The 16,638-nt window shown below is 40.9% G+C and overlaps 1 protein-coding gene across 1 annotated transcript; it reads left to right on the top strand.

The window, feature by feature from the left end:
- The first annotated feature begins 14 nt into the window (after positions 1-14).
- SAR1B (secretion associated Ras related GTPase 1B) lies at positions 15-14,780 on the top strand. The gene is made up of 7 exons (XM_058848371.1): positions 15-203; positions 4,609-4,679; positions 7,497-7,616; positions 8,405-8,470; positions 9,030-9,133; positions 9,281-9,412; positions 10,927-14,780. Exons 2-7 carry the CDS (start codon positions 4,625-4,627, stop codon positions 11,041-11,043), a joined length of 594 nt encoding a protein of 197 aa, XP_058704354.1. The 5' UTR covers positions 15-203; positions 4,609-4,624; the 3' UTR covers positions 11,044-14,780.
- The last annotated feature ends 1,858 nt before the right edge of the window (positions 14,781-16,638 follow it).

The raw sequence follows: 16,638 nt of genomic DNA on the forward strand, positions 1-16,638 counted from the left end.
CGGGGTTGGGCGGGCACGCGGAGGGGCGGAGCCGAGCGAAGCCGAACCGAACCCGGCCGAGTCACACTAAACCGAGCCGAGCCCAGCCGAACCCAGCCGAGACGACGCCCCCCCAATCCGAACGCAGCCGAGCCCACCCGAGTCTGCGCCGCGGGCGCCGGTGCCGGAAGGAGCCGTGGGGGGCGGAGCGGGAGCAGCCGCGGGTGAGTGTCGGTGTCGGTGTCGGTGGGTGTCGGTGGGTGTCGGTGCTGCCCGAGTCCCGGAGCACCTCAAGCTCGGCCGTGGGTGGGCGGGGCGGGCGGTGAGGGGTCTGTTCTCCCCAGCCGGTGGGGAAGCCGGGCGAGCCCCTCAGGGCGCTGGGCCGTTCCCGTGTCCTGCTGGGAGCGGCCTCCGGGCCGCGGCTGGGCCTGGCCGGGGGTCCCTGCGCGCCCCGACAAGCTGCGGCCTGCGCGACGGGGCTGGGGGCGAGCGCTCCCCTCCCTTCCCTCCTGTCCCTTATTCCGCCTCCCTCTTGTTTCCCCCCGGCACAGCCCTGGGGCTGCTCGGGCCGCTGGGGCAGCTGCCGGTCCGTGAGGCTGTCACGGTGCGTGAGGCTGTCACGAGTGTCTCAATAGGTCTGCGATGGTGAGGTGCGTCAAGTAACCCCATAACCCACAGATGCCCTGCAGCCTCCCTGGGCAGCCGTCTGCCATGGTGTATCGACCTGGCAATACTTGTTTGAAGTATTGTTATATCTTCAGAAGTTCTTTTAAGGGTTTTGTTCATAAGCCAGTGAATGGTGCAGCAGCCTTGCAGTAAGGATGTGCTCTGACAGCTGGGCTTTGTCGGCCAGGACTGCCTAAACCTCTGCTTCAGGGTGCAGTTGTAGTCCTGTCTTCACAGGTAAACTCTGCTGTCTCAAAAATGAGTTGCTGTCAAAAAATTATTAAAATACTTTAAGTCTATGCTGTTACATCATTTTCTAACTGTGCCTTTCCTCAGCTTTTAAAATACAACATCCAAATGCAGTTTCAAATCAAAGAATAAACTGTGTTGTAGAATCTCAGTTTATCCACTGAGTTTCCTAGGGATTTTGACTTTGTTGCCTGTGGTAATATTTTATAATGTTACAGTGATCATGTGAGAAATTATAACTTTTAAGTGATCATACTTGCATCCTACTTGAAAAACTAAAAATAAACCCTTAGCAGTAGGCTTTAAGCTGTTGCTTGCAGCTTGTGGTTTCAGACTGAACTGTGGCTGAGGTGCAGGTTTGGTGCTCTCAGGCTGGACTGAGATTTCCTGCCTGGCTCTTGCTGACGGTCCCCACATAGGTGTAGCAGTGTGTTCCCAGTTCATGCAAGAGCTGTTCACTTGGTTGTCACTGGTTGCTGTTTCCTAACTATTCAATAAAGGCATTTAAAACTTTCTTTAAGCTAAGATGTCTCTTAGCTTAACTTTGAAAGTCTTCAGAAGTGAATGCTGTCCTAAGGTTTGGAAGTGAAATGATGAATTTTTAGGTAGAAAAGAAGCAAGTTAAGTGTAGGAGGAAAAAATTTCCTACTTTGCAGAAGATAAAAGAGGTGTGAGTGAGTTTGCTTGCTAGTCCATGCTGTCAGCAGCTTTCCTTTCAGGAGGCTGGCCAAATGTTACCAGAGCCACAGTGTGGGAATTCCTCGTTCTCCACAGCCTACAGTCAGTGAACCCACATCCTTGGTCTATGGAGTGGTGGACTTGGCTCCACAGGAGTTACTGGGTGATGCTTTGCTGATGAAATGACATTGACCAGGGTTGTTGGGGACGTTTTTCACTGGTAGATGTGTGTCGCTGAACGGATACTAGGACGTTAACTTTGGTATCTTTGTAGTGGAGACGCAGTGAGTTGGTGATGTCTGTAAAAGTAGTCAAAACACTATCTTCAGCCAGCACAGCTTTTCATTCAAAACTTTTTTCTGCTTCTAGTGGATTATTTTCAAATCAACCCATTAAATAACTTTAAAATAATATCTTTGTCTCCATCATGGCTTGTGAGCAGTTATTTCTGAGTCTTCCTTGTTCTGCTTTCATGGTGTTTTTAACATGAGCCTGAGAGTTTGAGTCCATATATATTCAACACCTCAGTTCTTCCCTGAATTTGCCCTCAGCGTAACAACTCTCAAAACCAGAGCAGAGCCACTCTGGTTTTGTAATGCTTTGATTTGACACAGCTCTGAATTATATAGTTACTTTTCCTGTGTGATAAGAGTAGATTTAATATCTCTATTCAAATATTACCTGTGTGCCTTTACAATTAGCTGTGCAATTTTTTCCCATTTTGAAAGTGTTTTCCTTTAACTGCTGCCAGCTGATATGGAGGTTGTTCTGGGAGGGTTTGGATAGCTCTCTTTCCAGCACCACTTTTCTTATGGTGATGGAAATTGAACCAGTATTAATGCCACTTCAGCTGCGTTTGTAAGAGTAATCCTGTTCTCAGGTTAATCGCTAGAATCTCACCCTTTAAAGTTTTTTCTGTAATGCATGAAGATTGTTTTGGTTGATTTTTTTTTTTTTTTGTAAACCTAAGTGTAGTAGATAAAACAGGTTAATACAACTGAGCAGTGAAGTTATTCTCACCTCAGTAATCTGAGCACTTCTCTTACATCACGCAGTTTGCCCTGATTTGCAGGTTATTTGAGTCGATCGTTTCCCTAAGCCCCACAGAGGATTTTCTCGATTGGTATTTTGCTCAAGCAATAAATAAATCTGCTGACGTGTGTGTTCTGCCATGTTTGCTTATTCTTGACCTTTGATTTTTAGCCATGCAAGGGACAGTTTCAGTCATGACATTGTGTAACTGGTGTTTATGCATTTACAAGCATATTTGATTTGTATTCTTAAAAATTGTGCCTGTTGCAGCTGCTGTGTTGTTCAGAATAATGTAGTTGTGGTTAAAGGTTTAAGGGTTAGTTGTGGCGAAACCAAGACACCTGGTGCTTGTTCATCTGACCAGATTTTGTTCCAGTGCAAACAAAGGTCATTTAAATATTCACTCCTCTTTCCACATTATCTCTGTATGATGTACCTGTTGTTGCATAGCAAAGAAACTCTTCGTCATGAGTGTAGTTGCTGTGACGGATGCCTGGATTTTGGGCTGGTTCAGACCTGTGTTTTGACTCCTGTGTGCTGTGCTCCAGGCTCAGAGCTGCCCTGAAGTCCTCTTGTGACACCCCAAGGCAGCCCTGCAGCTTTTAAACAAGTGTAGTGAGAACCTGTAGCAAGTGTAGAACCTGTGTGGATGCCTCTGCCAGCTGTGTTTATCAGTGTAGTCCAGTTTTTCCAGGGCAGACTCCAGTGTCCACAGGGGTAATGCATTCCAGTAGGAATTAGCTGGCTAAAGGCTTCTAAGGATGTTGCCTTTTAGTCTCCAATAGAACTAAAATACTCACACTTCACTGTGTCAAAGTAGTGCTTTCAGTCTGATTTAGAGAACAAGTTTGATGAGGAGCAGCTGAGGGAACTCAGCCTGGAGAAAGGAGGCTCAGGGGGAAATCACTCTCATCACTCTCTACAACTCCCTGACAGGTTGTAGCCAGGTTGGGACTGGTGTTTTCTCTCAAGTGACAAGACAAGAGGAAACAGCTTCAAGTTCTGCCAGCAAAGATTCAGACTGGATATTCAGAAAAATTTCTTCACTGAAAGGGTGGCCAAACTCTGGCACAGGCTTCCCAAAGTGGTGGTGGATTCACCATCTCTGGAAGCGCTCAGAAGTCCTGTGGATGTGGCCCTTGGGGACTTGGTTTTAGTGTTGACCACAGTGGTGCTGGGCTAACAGTTAGACTCTATGATCTTAGAGGTCTTTTTCGACCTCAATGGTTCTGTGATTATCTTCTCTTTAGATAATGAGGAAATTAAGATGAAAGCTAGGAAATTAATCAGTCATGGCTACACAATGAACCTAGTACTGACTCTCAGCTCATTCTTCTGTTCTTGAATCTAAGCTGAAGGAATTCAGTGGTAAAATATAGGGGTCTGGTGTTTTTTTTTAAAATAAAACGTTTGCATTTAAGTTTTGAATTGCAGCAGCCTCTGCAGGGCAATACAGGAGGTCACTGGTTTTGAAGGGTTATTCCAATGCTTTATGCTAGGTTGTTGTTTTCCATAACAAGCCAAACAGACGGGTTCTGTGTGGACAAGGATTTATTTGGTATCAAACTTCTCTAGATTCGGCTCCACAAAACTTCGTCACCTTTTACTGCCTTTGGTATTTTTTCCCCCCAGCAGCTCCCAGGGGTGGTTGTAGCACTAAATCTGCACTGATAGGTCTCTAGTGCCCTCTCTGAAGTGCCACTTTTTCCCAGTTGAAAAGTGAAAATCCTATTTAAAATCTTCAGTGGATCCTCACATACCTTCAACAAATTGTACTTTGGATAAAATTATTTTACTGCAAAGACTTTAGTCCATGTAGTGTTTTCCCAAGGGAGGGAAAATCTTTGCTGTTGTCACTTAACTGATCTATGATACGGTTTACCAAAACTAAGGGTTTTTTTTATTTTTAACACAGGATTTTAAATTACTTTTGTTACCTATAAATATTTTACAATGTGCTCTTCTGACAGAACTTAAATGCATTATGTTTTCTCTTTATTTCAGACTATAAGATTCAGATATGTTCCTATTTGATTGGATTTACAGTGGTTTCAGTAGTGTATTGCAGTTTTTAGGTAAGTCATTATTATTTGGGGCTTTTCCTTTCTGATATTCTTGTGTAAAATATCTATTCACCTCTGTTATCATCAAATAAGACTGCTGGGTAGATAGTAATATTTGATTTGGTCTACATTCAGTAACACTCAAACAAAAGTTTCACTTATCAATACTGAATATTTCCAGAGTGTGCTCTCCACTCTGTCTTACATAAAGCCTTCTTGAAAAAAAATTACATTTTATTTCATGATCATAATAGGTTGGACTTTTCTAATTGTACTACATTTAAGCTGGTGTAATTCAGTTGGCTTTTATGGGTCTTCTCCTGATATTTCTCTGCTGTAAAGAACTGAACTCAGTTATTTTGTTATTTTGCACGAGGCTATAATGTCAGAATTCAAATAGGAGGGACTGTCTACAAAAAACTAGTGTCAGATATTGAAGCCCTTTCTCATGTTCAGCTGTGCATTGTTCTGCAATTTTTTGTTCTGTGGCATAGAAATTAGTGTGAAACTTTACTGGCATCAACTCAAGAGCCTCAGAAAATTATTCCCTGGCCAAAAAGTCTGCAATGCATATCAGTTCAAGGTAAAAAAAAAACTCAAAACCATGAGGAAAATTATTGTTAGGTTACTAAAAAAAGGATCACATAGGTAAAAGGCATAATTTCCAAGTTCAAAGGATTTTATTGAAGTGGTCACAAAGCATTTGAGGCTAAGAAGTCATAGCAAGCTGTGCCACCTACCTTTTATCAGTTGAAAGTTTAAAGTTTTGCACTGAATGTCAGACCCTTGGTCTGCTATCAAAATGTTAGCCAGTGAAATTTTAACTAAGTTGACTAATCTTTCTTATCTCCTCTTCCTTAGCTGCACAGTGATTACTGCACACTGGGCTGCTCTTCCATTCCTGTGCAAGCAAAGGCTAATTCTGCTGAAAGACAGAGGAGCTTCAAGTACCTTCCTCTTTTATGTCCCTCTTTTTCTAAAAGAAACACTTTCTCTTTGCATTCTCAGTTATATTTAGAGTTGAAGAAGGCAGATCATAACATTTGGGAAACTCCTCACAGTTCTCTGTGCTGTCCTGTCAGAAGGCTAATGTGATCACTTTAGGAAGAGCTGCACAAGTATACTTTTGGAATGCACAAAAACATTTTTTAAGTTATATGTACATATAAAAACTCAGGTCTTGGTGTAGCCAGTAGCTGAAGTATGGCTGCTTGTTTGTCTTGTGCTTCTCTGAAAGACACTTGGGAAGCTTTAAATGTTTTGGTGAAACCAACAACATCTGACTGCGAAGCAAAGACTCCTGGATGTGCAGGCTGAGAGTGGCAAAAATATTATTATTTTCCTATAGGTTAGTAGAGTTTTGTTTCACTCATAAGGTGAGTGTGAACTGGGGTTTCTCCTGTGATGTAAGTTACTATCGGAAAATGTTTGTCCACTTCTTTCTCTGTAAACATTAACACTTTCTCCTCTACTCTGTAGTTTAATTGTTAATATATATATGGGCATGTGAGAAGGTGAGTTTGGGAATTAAGAGTTGTCTTTGAAGGAGCTGTGAAGACACTCTACAGGACCTGGAGTAATAAAGACCATTAATGAAACAAGATGAGGAATAGGAGAGACTATTCATTCCTGCAAGTTACAAAACATGTCCAGCTGGAATGTGATCCCTGAGATTAGTTTAAAGGCAGAGGGAGAGGTGAACAAACAGCAGTGGTGTAAAGGTCTGCTGGGCAGAGCTACCTCTGTCCCTGGAATGCCATGGCATCAGTGGGGCTGTCTGAACATCCCAACACACATGAGGATAGCACATTACACTAGATAGAGGTTTTTTCCAGTACAGAGCAGGATTGGTATTTTTTGGTTTTAAATTTAATTTATATTAATGGTTTACTTAGAATATCAGTGAGTTTGAAGCAATGCAAAGTAATTCTGGCAGAGGATACAGTGTTGACAAGTTGTAAGAGAATTGCCCTTTGATAATCTCCAATTTAAGAGAATATGGTGTTCGTGTTTTAAACATCTTTCCTCCCCTTCACAGCAACTGTTGCATTTCTGGGGTTACAAGTGGAGGGGAAGAAGAAAGGCAGAAGGCATTTTTATGAACATGACAACCAATGAAAATAAAATTTCTTATTCCTGTTAGGAAAGCATTGTCACATGGGACAAAGTGTATCAGAAGGGCTCTGACGATGCCATTCAGGATGTAGACAACAGTTTTCTTGGGGGTGTGGGTGAAAGTTACTTTTTGTCCATATAATATGTTAACCAATATTAAAGAATTGATGTTGAATCCAATTTCTCCATATTATTCTGTTTGAGGTCTGAACTTTCTTTTTGTCTCAGATGAGTGTTTTGCTATAATTGGAGGCAGCTGAACAGAGTTCAGGTTCAGGATGGTCCATGGTCCAGAGCCTGCCATTGGTGCTGTGTCTGTGCCCACCTCTTCACCACCCGTGAGCAGAGCTGTCACTTTGCTGGGGGAGAATAAACTACACTGGTAGCATTTAGTCCTGTTCTGCCATGCTTATCCTAAGATAATGCAATGCATTTCCACTATTGACATATTCACACCGATTGTGTGCCTCTCCTGTTCCTGCCAGGCATCCTGTAAGCTGCATGTTACTTGGTGCAGCATGTCTGTGGTAAGTGGGAATGTCATTTGTATCACATGGATAAAGGGCACTGATAAAGGTCTGATGGAGTTTGCCTGGTTTGTATTTTGTACCATGACTGTAACACTTTGTTCCTAGGAGCAGAATTATCTCTAGTGCTGGAAATGAATTCCTGCTGGTTGAACTGATTAGTCACTAGGTCCTTTTTTTGTTCTAGGACTGTACAAGAAATCAGGCAAACTAGTGTTTCTTGGACTGGACAATGCTGGAAAAACTACACTGCTGCACATGCTCAAAGATGACAGACTGGGACAACATGTCCCCACGTTACACCCCAGTAAGTTAATAGTGTTGTCCCTTAGCTAGAAAGCATTTGAGGGATTGCAAGAAAAGCAGGATCTGATTATACATCGTAAGACCACCAGTGTAACTGGGAAGGCACAAAGGGATTTTTGGGATTGCAATCCATGGATAGTTCAAGTAATCTTAAAAAAAAATCTTATGTGTGTAGGATAGTTCAGTGTGTTATAGTTAAAATTAAGAGGTGAGTAACAATCAGAACAGTGAAGCAGAGAGTTTGTGCTATAGAAGCTGCAAGAAATAGGGGCTTGCAATTTTTGGGAATGGCTTCTCTGTATAATTGGAAAATCGGTGTTTGTGTCTCAGAGGTTGCTGCGTAATAGTTATCCTGGTAACCTTGCAGAAGAAAAAGTTAAACATGTGTTGAAAATGTTGACTGGGAAAGTCCAGTAATGAGATGAGAAATTGGGAAGGATGTGAAGAAGAGAAGCCTTAAATAGTATTGTAAAAAAAATGCCAAATGCAAAATCTTTTATGCAAACCAGATGCCAGAGCCAACTGTTGTTTGTGTAATATGTAGGGATAAATAATGTAGGAATACTCTGCTGTTCTTAGCATTGTAGATATTTCACACATGCTTTAATGGTTAATAACATTTTGGTGATACATGAATGTGCTGTTGATTTTGAGAGAATATATTACTCTCATTTTCTTCTTGAATAACAAAATACTGGAAAGAACAAAAGAAAGTAAAATCTATGTGCTAGAAGGCTAGACTTTTCCAAGTATAATCTTCACCTAGAACATAATTCTGTGTATTTCCAGCTTCAGAAGAGCTGACAATTGCTGGCATGACTTTCACTACCTTTGATCTGGGTGGACATGCTCAAGGTAAGAGTGTGTGCTGACTCACTTAAGCTCACTGAAGTGGGCTGGAGTTTGCTTCCAGTCAGAAACACGGCCATGCTGCAGAGACTGACTTCCCACAGTCTTCTGAGACAGCATAAAAGACATTGCCTGCTCTTTTGCCCATCTCCACCATTTATGACAAATCACATATATGGTTTGGCAAGAGCACAGTAGAAGACAAACTTTTGACTAATACTGTGTATTATTATTAGTATAAAGTTCTGTACTTTGAATTCCTTACATTTACCTTCAAACTTACCTTTGTTGACGTAATTCTTGGGGAAACAAAGACCATTTATATACATCGGCATTCATGTGGGATAGAACAGTGATAACTTTAGAAAGAATGATAATTTTGCTCTGTGATTTCAAACTTTGTAAAATATGAAATTGCATCCCAAAAATTGGCAACATAAGCTAAGAATTAAGAAAAAAAAAATCAAATTAATTAAACCCACACACACAGGTTGCTTCTTAATTACCCATGTGCATCGCTCTGTATTTGGGGATAATTTCCTTTTGTTTGTTATTTTCCCTGTAGCTCGCAGAGTGTGGAAAAACTACCTGCCTGCAATTAATGGTGTTGTGTTCTTGGTGGACTGTGCAGATCACGAAAGATTACTTGAATCAAAAGAAGAACTTGATGTAAGTTTAAATAAGCTTTTAAAAGTTTGAACTTCTAAGAACTAAGCTCAAATACCCAACAGACCTCTGCTGTCACCTGCAAATGAGTAGTAGTGATTTGTCCTGTATTCTAAATTAATCATTCCTCCTTTCTCCATTCCTTTCTAGTCACTAATGACAGATGAAACTATTGCTAATGTGCCTATCCTAATTCTTGGTAACAAGATTGACAGACCTGAAGCCATCAGTGAAGAGAGGTTACGAGAGACATTTGGTCTGTATGGCCAGACAACAGGAAAGGTATTGCTCCTTTAAATTGGTTGTTGGTTGGTTGGTTTCAGTTTTTGGTTGGGTTGTTTTGGTGAGGTTTTTTGCTTAGGAAATTAGTTTGTCTTATTATAGCTCCAGCTATACAAAATAAATGTTTTTCTAATTTATAAAGTAGTTAATACGTAATAATAGTATATAGAATGAAACACAGAGTCTCTTTGTGTGTGTGTGTGTGTGTTAGATGTATGTCTGCTACAATTTTTTATGTTGTATGTAATGCCACGTTTTCTCAGAGAAAATGTATTTGTATCTAGAATAATTTTTAGTACTTCAACTGTCTTACGCATTATTTTTAAGCAGTTTTCAGACGCTATATTTAGAGTGAATTATAAGAGAAAACTGAATAGAATCTTTCAGTAAGTGACTTTTCTCGTTTCAAGTGCAAGTTTTAAGAGTTTTCCACCTAACATATTTGCCTAAAGCTTAGAGATAGATTTACACCATCATAGAAGTTTAAGTTTGTAGGTTGTGGGAGGAAAAGATTCCTACTGGCATCTGTAGCAACAAGGCAGATTTTTAGTAAGGATCTTTGTGATACTTCAGCTCCTCTTAATATAAAGTTAATTCAGTACTCTGCCTGTGAGCATTAGAAATGATGCACAGTGTCCTTGGCTCTTGGAAAGAAGCCGATAGAGTCGTTCCACTGTGGCTTCCAATCACAGCTCCCATTAGCTGACCAGCTCTGCTGAGGGCACCTGCCTTGCAACTCCTCTTTGCTTATTCACTCTTAGGTGCCTCCCTTAAAGTTCAGTGCCAGTCAGAGTTTAGGTCAGGCAGGAACAAACCTTTACTTTCTAGTTTGCTGTATTTTACCCTCTTGTTTTCTGGTCTTTACACCGCATGTATTTGATGAATCATGGACACCACTGTGAATCTCCCGTTGAACAGCAACTCTATTGCACTGTGCCGATCTTGGCAAGAAAGCACTCTTGCTTTGGTCAGTCCTTAAATTTATGGCAAATGGTTTTTTTTATCTGGTTGGTAAACTGTTGCAAACAGAGCAGGGAGCTGTGACTGAACACCAAAAATAAGCTCTAAAATTATTTTTACATGTTTGCTATTCCATTCTGGTTTCATGTACTTCCCCCTCTCCAGGATGGATGCATGTGAGAACATGCGTAGTATATTTCTTGTATGCAAGTTACTGATATTAAGGTCACGTGTTTTGGTCTCTCTGTGCAGGTGTCAGGCCCAGGGAAGCTGGGGATGCCCCATTCCAGGAAGTCTTTTCATGCCACTTAGGACAGGGCTTGGAGCAATTTCGTCTAGTGGGAGCTGTCCCTGTCCATAGCAGGGATTTGGAATGAGATTAACTTTAAGGTCCCTTCCAGCCCAACCCATTCTATGATTTTAGATTAATTTATTTTCCAAAATTCCAGTGTCAAACGCTAGTTAAATAAGGGCATCCCACAGAAGCAGATGTCCATGTGGAATAGGTGTTGTTTGTAAGGGAACTGTAAGGGAATGTTTGTGTTTCTCTGCAGGGTAACACACCACTGAAGGACCTGAACGCCAGGCCCCTGGAGGTGTTCATGTGCAGTGTGCTAAAGAGACAAGGCTACGGGGAGGGGTTCCGCTGGATGGCCCAGTACATCAACTGATCCCTGCCAAAATCACAGCAGCACATCCTGGCCCAGGTCTCAATGTTGTCTGCTCCTTATTTGATCACTCAGTGTATGTAACTTGAATTCATTTGACTGTTCAATTTTAAAAATACACATTTTTAGCTAATTATATCATTGATGCTAAATTGTAAGTGTGAGGATTGCAAAATTATTTCAAGCAAGTTTGTAAGTTTAAATACCACAACCTGTGAGCTTTCTAATCTCATGCAACATCCTTTTGCAGCTTTTAATTTAATGAGTCTCCAGCACCATTTTTGGTCAGAGCAACTTTCCAGTACAGTATGTTTGAATGCACTTTTTAACAGCTGAAAACTATGAACATGTGAAAAATATTTAATGCTTATGTTAAATTTTTTATGTACTTTTTTGAAACTGGTTTTATAACTTTAGAGTATATAACCATCTTTCAAGGAATAATAAATAATTAGCTGATGGATAATTGCATGATGCCTTACATTTTTCAATAATACACTTTCTTATGCAACGTCATGCAATAAATTTAAATCCAGTTTTTGGCATCTTTAATGGGAAATGTTTCCTTTTAATGTGTCTTAACTAGTGAGGCTGATCTGAATATGTGGGATATTTTCCTGAAACACAAGCAGGCCACAAAGTTGTTTCATTCTAGTTTAGAGTAAGGTGGGTTTATTCAGACTACTAAATTGTATTTATTTTAGGATTTTCCATAGTAAAGAAAATATCTACTGTGATGCCCTTATAATTACCACAAATACAAATAGTGTAAATTAGCTGTGCCAAAGTAAATCTTGAACTAATGACAAAAGTGGTCTTAATCTACTGATCTCTTTAATTAAACCCCTGATGTGACACAAGAAATACAGTTTCTTTTTTAAAAAATTAAGACTACTACTGCACTAAATATCCTGTTTCCAATTTCATTCATTTTTGGGTCTGCCAGAAGACTTGCCCATGAAATTTCCAGGAAAAAAATGGGTTGCCATTGCTGCTTTTGAAAATTTACCAGCTCACACCCATTAGCCAGTTTTATTTTTGGTATTTTGAAATGGGACAAGATGGGTTCTTTTATGTGGTTTTGCCCTGAAACCTGCCCAGTGTGGCAGCTGCTGGCTGCCCAGGACACTTATTTCTGGGGTAAAATTCAGTCCCTCTTTCTAGTTTCTTACTGCTTTTCCCTGCATTTGAGTGTTAGCTCCCAAAGGAGAAAGCAGGTTATCTTTGAAGAAAGGATGTTGCAGCATGTTTTATTGATGCTGGCTGGGAGCTGTGGTTGGTGCTTTCTTGTGCTGGACATCTTTTACTTCTTATTTGCCAAATGAAGGTGGAGTTTCAGCTGTGGAGTCACTATTTCACTATGATGGGTTTGAGTTTCACTGTGTAGTTTGTTTTGTCCTTGGACAAATACAAACCACTGCAAGTTGTACTGAATCTCTTGTACTTCCTGTTGTTCATCTCCAAAATACTTCAGGCCTTATGTTTCCAATACCCATGGCAGCAAATGTATTTTTGACTGGTTTGACTTCACAAAAAACTTTCTCTTGACCTCTGGGCCTGAATCTCAGATTAAAGGCTGTAGGCATAATGCAAATAAATGAGACTTATTCCTTGCCTGAACCTGAGCTGGTATGATTGAATATTGATGATCAGTTACCCACAGTCCTAGATTGTGCATCTGAATAATTCAGAACCTAACTAATATAAATTGTAAATGAAGTTTATTACTGCAGAATCACATGCAAAACATTAAGCCCAGTTTGTGTGTGGTGCAGTTCAGTGTGAGGGCATTGGATGGCTTTTCCAAATGACCAACATAGAGAATTCTGCATTTAAACTTGTGCTCAGCTGTAGAGTGGTGTCTCTGCTCCATAAATCCAAGCTGGAGGCAAGATGTGGCTTCTCACCACTGTGAGGTCAGTCTTTACTACCTACAGCCATTATGTAGGGGATATGCCTCTTGTTTTTTTTCCTCTAGGTTTTTCTGATGATGGTTATGATGCAGAGAACCACAGCTAAATCACTAGATGGTGTAAATATTAAAAGTACTACTTGCAGAGTCACATTGTGGTGTTGATGTGAGAGATCTGGGACTGTGTTGCCTGTGCTTATGGAAATGAAGCTGGAGGTGGAGATGTTCTGCTGCACTTCCACAGGCTGAGCCATTGCATGGGCTTGGAGGGATCCTCTTCACCTGCTCTTCCAACTAACCATGAACAACAGCACTAAAGAAAAGGGTAGTCCTACTAAAAATTAAAAAGGAAGGGAGGTGATGGTGCTTAAAAGAGTGTGTTAAGAATAATTCCCAGTGTTATGGAAACACTCTTGATTTCCTGGTTCCTGCTGTGTGATGGTGGCTGAAATGTGATTGTAATAAGGGCATGAAGAAGCCTGGACCTTGAGTTATCCACCTGGGTACGTTGTTGGAATAGGTGATCAATGCTCAGTGAAATACATAAATAATCTTGCTCTGTTTCATTTCATTCAGCAGAGGAAGGACCTTTCTTCTGTGGTTTACATTCTGTTGTGCGCATGAATGTGAATGAGTGTTGTGTGTCTTTGTGTGAAGACTTCATTAATAGACAAGTCTACTGATGAGAATTTTCCTGGTGGTTCTCATCCCCACCCTCTCTGTATCTCCCTGGCCATTTATTTCTATTTTATTCCTATGACTGTGACCAGTCTTGCTTCAAAAAAAATAGTGTTCACATTTGGGTCTGACTTATATGAATCTCTTTTTTTTGCACTCTTGACTATGCAGATTTCAATTGAACATCACTTTAAAGAATGTGAAAAAGAAAACTCATTAATAAAGATCTTATTTATTAATTGTCTCATTTTGTTTTTACATTGCAACAATTTCTTAAGATAAATGAATGCAGATTTCTAAGATCCTAATAACTACTTCTGACAGTGGCCTGTATATCATGGCAATGGCCCCAGTTGCTAGCATCTCTGGGTTGAATAAGATTTCTTTTGCTTGGATGTAATTAAAATTTGGGTCTAGTATGTATTGTATAATGGAGAGGTGATTGCTGTATTTCAGTCTTGTTTTAATACATTTTTCAGCAACAATTCTTGGCATTGGAGATGGGAAAGCTCTCCAAGCTTTCTCATTTATCCTCTGCCAGATCAGGTTATTTTTGTGTTCAGGTCCTGACTATGATGTGCCAAAGGTAACCTGTGGCATTCACTGAAGTAATGTTGTAATGCTCTCCTGCATGGGAGATTTATTGTGTTTTGATAATTGGATTTGAGCATCAAATAGAACGTTTGGGATTCACTTATTTATAATGTCAGTTCAGAAAAATTATGGAGGTGGTCTCCTATCCCAGTGAAATCACAGGTCTGCTGGAGGTCAAATTGTTCTTCTCTTGTTTGTCCTGTCAAAGTATTTGGTTGCTACCAACCAAAGTCCAGTGTTTCTGTTGACTACAACGTGCTCACATTTAGGTCACACTATTGTTGTGGACTGAGAAGTTATATTTGAGCCTCACCCACTGCTGTCAGTGGGGACAAGTAACTTCCTTGCACTTGGACAAACCACTGTTTGCACTGGTGTTCCTGTTCTGAAATGTGAGTGCTCTAAGTGTTGAAAAGCGTAATTTATATAATAAACTGCAGAAGAAAAGATAAAGATGAAATTGTTCTTTAACATGTTGTCAATGCATTTGTTATTATGTGTCCCACCCTATGCTGGAAATACAAGATAGAAAATAAAATTTTGTTTGAAATTTGAAGGAGTTTTAAACAGGTAGTTTTTGTTAAATTATCAAAATCAGGAAAAAGGTGCTCAGTACATGGTCTAGAAGTGAGTTTGGGTTTTCTTGGGTGAATATAGTAATAGTTCTGTCTCATTTTTGCTCAACTTCTGTTCATGGGTGTATGGGGAAAAATCCTCTATCTGGAAAACTCTTTGAACATGGAAAAAATTGCATTTCCTTTGTGGCAGTTCAAAAATAAGATGGATTGATATGATCTTAGAGGTGACTGATGCTTCCTTAGAATCAGCTGCTCGCTAGGATTGGCCCTGTTGGTGAGACTATGGAGGGGGGATTGTCACTGAGTTCATATTTATCAAACTGAGTGTAGCCCACAGGAGAGTGTGTTAAGCTACTGTTAGAGAACTGTTTTCCAACCCTAAGTATACATTCTCCTTAGTTTACATTTTTTAAATTATTTTTGTCTGCTTCTGAATTACAATTAAAAATGTGATGAGCAAGTATGGTAAAATAATAATTAAAAAAAAGATACCCCTTGTTTTTCTGGTGACCCTGTTTCTTACTGCACATGATGCATCATAGTAAGAAATCTTACAGTAAAGTTTTGGAGCCTTCGATGCCTTTCATTTCAGGGCCTCAAAGCTTTCAGTCTGCTAATGCTGCCTCATCATCCTCGTGAGTGGAAGGGCTCTTGTCCTTGTTTAACCTCTGGTGGCGGTGATGGCTGAGGGATTGGGTCATGCTTGCTCTCTGCCTGAACAAGAAGAGTTCTCACAGCAGCCTCGAAGAAAGTGGTGCCTCCTGTTTGCCCATGTCTGTAACAGGATGACAGAAGCCTCCCTCACACAGAAGCTACCAGAGATACTTCACAAACCTTGTGTAAATTAGTGGCACATTGGGTCCTGTCCTCGGCATTCACAGCACAACAGCCACTCTGTGTACCATTCCCTGTGTTGTATCCAACCATGACAAGATTCAGTAAAATACAAGGTAAAAAAACAGAAAAACTTGCAATGTGTACACTACAAAGCTTGGATCTACTTAAAATTTCTGATTCTCCTTCCTAAATCTAAATAAATACTTTCATAAAAGGAGAATGCAAAGGCATACTTTCACTATTGGGTCCAAATGCCTAGTTTTGGCACAGGCAATAAGAGTTTATATTGTCTGGTTAGGTTTTCCCCCTGCAAAGTGCTACTTTACTGTCCAAGTGGTTTGATAAACTCCCAGGAGCAGTACTTGCTGGAGCAAATCCTTGGCAGTAGTTTGGGGCAGGGATGAGCTGTTGCAGACCTGATCTTGGCCATTTAGTGATATTTGAGTATCCGACCCAGGGGAGGTGCAGCAGCTTTGGGGACAAGGGCTGAGGACAAGCGGCTGGGCTGGGACCAGTGCTGCAGCAACCACTGGCAAAGCTGAGCTGAGAGATCTGGAGTAGCTCAGCTTTTGGAGCAAAGGGATTTGGTCATCAGTGTGAATATGGCTCTTGAGAGGAAGGGCAGAACTTAAGTTTGAGTTTGTTCAAATTTTGGTGAAAGCTAAAAGCTTTGCTAGTGGGCATTGAGCAGGCCAGAGGAGGGGTTGGTGTTGGGGGCCTGGGGCAGGCACTGCCCTGCAGGTCATTGTGAGTGTCTCTAGGAAATACTGCACCAAGTTTCTCCTGTGTAATGGAAGAGAAGAATTAGTTGGATTGAAAAATGTCCTTTTGCCAGTGAGGTGAAAGGGGAGCAATTACGGCCAGGGCTCCTAATGCTGCCCTGCCACAGTTCGTGTGTGGGCTGACCGCAGGGCGGGTGTTTGGGAACGCTGGTGCTTGTGAAAGCAAAAGGGAGAGAGAGCTTAGGGAGTGATAGGAGCTGTATTTCAGTCATTCTGC

The sequence above is a fragment of the Poecile atricapillus genome, chromosome 13 (genome assembly GCF_030490865.1).
Source record: "Poecile atricapillus isolate bPoeAtr1 chromosome 13, bPoeAtr1.hap1, whole genome shotgun sequence".
Classification (NCBI taxonomy): domain Eukaryota; kingdom Metazoa; phylum Chordata; class Aves; order Passeriformes; family Paridae; genus Poecile; species Poecile atricapillus.

What these genes read in the sequence shown, in the direction of transcription:
- SAR1B (XM_058848371.1), top strand. Translation starts at nt 4,625, where the DNA reads ATGTTCCTATTTGATTGGATTTACAGTGGTTTCAGTAGTGTATTGCAG. An exon ending in TAGTGTATTGCAGTTTTTAG is followed by an intron (nt 4,680 to 7,496) that starts GTAAGTCATTAT and finishes TTTTTGTTCTAG; the next exon opens with GACTGTACAAGAAATCAGGC. An exon ending in ATGGCCAGACAACAGGAAAG is followed by an intron (nt 9,413 to 10,926) that starts GTATTGCTCCTT and finishes GTTTCTCTGCAG; the next exon opens with GGTAACACACCACTGAAGGA.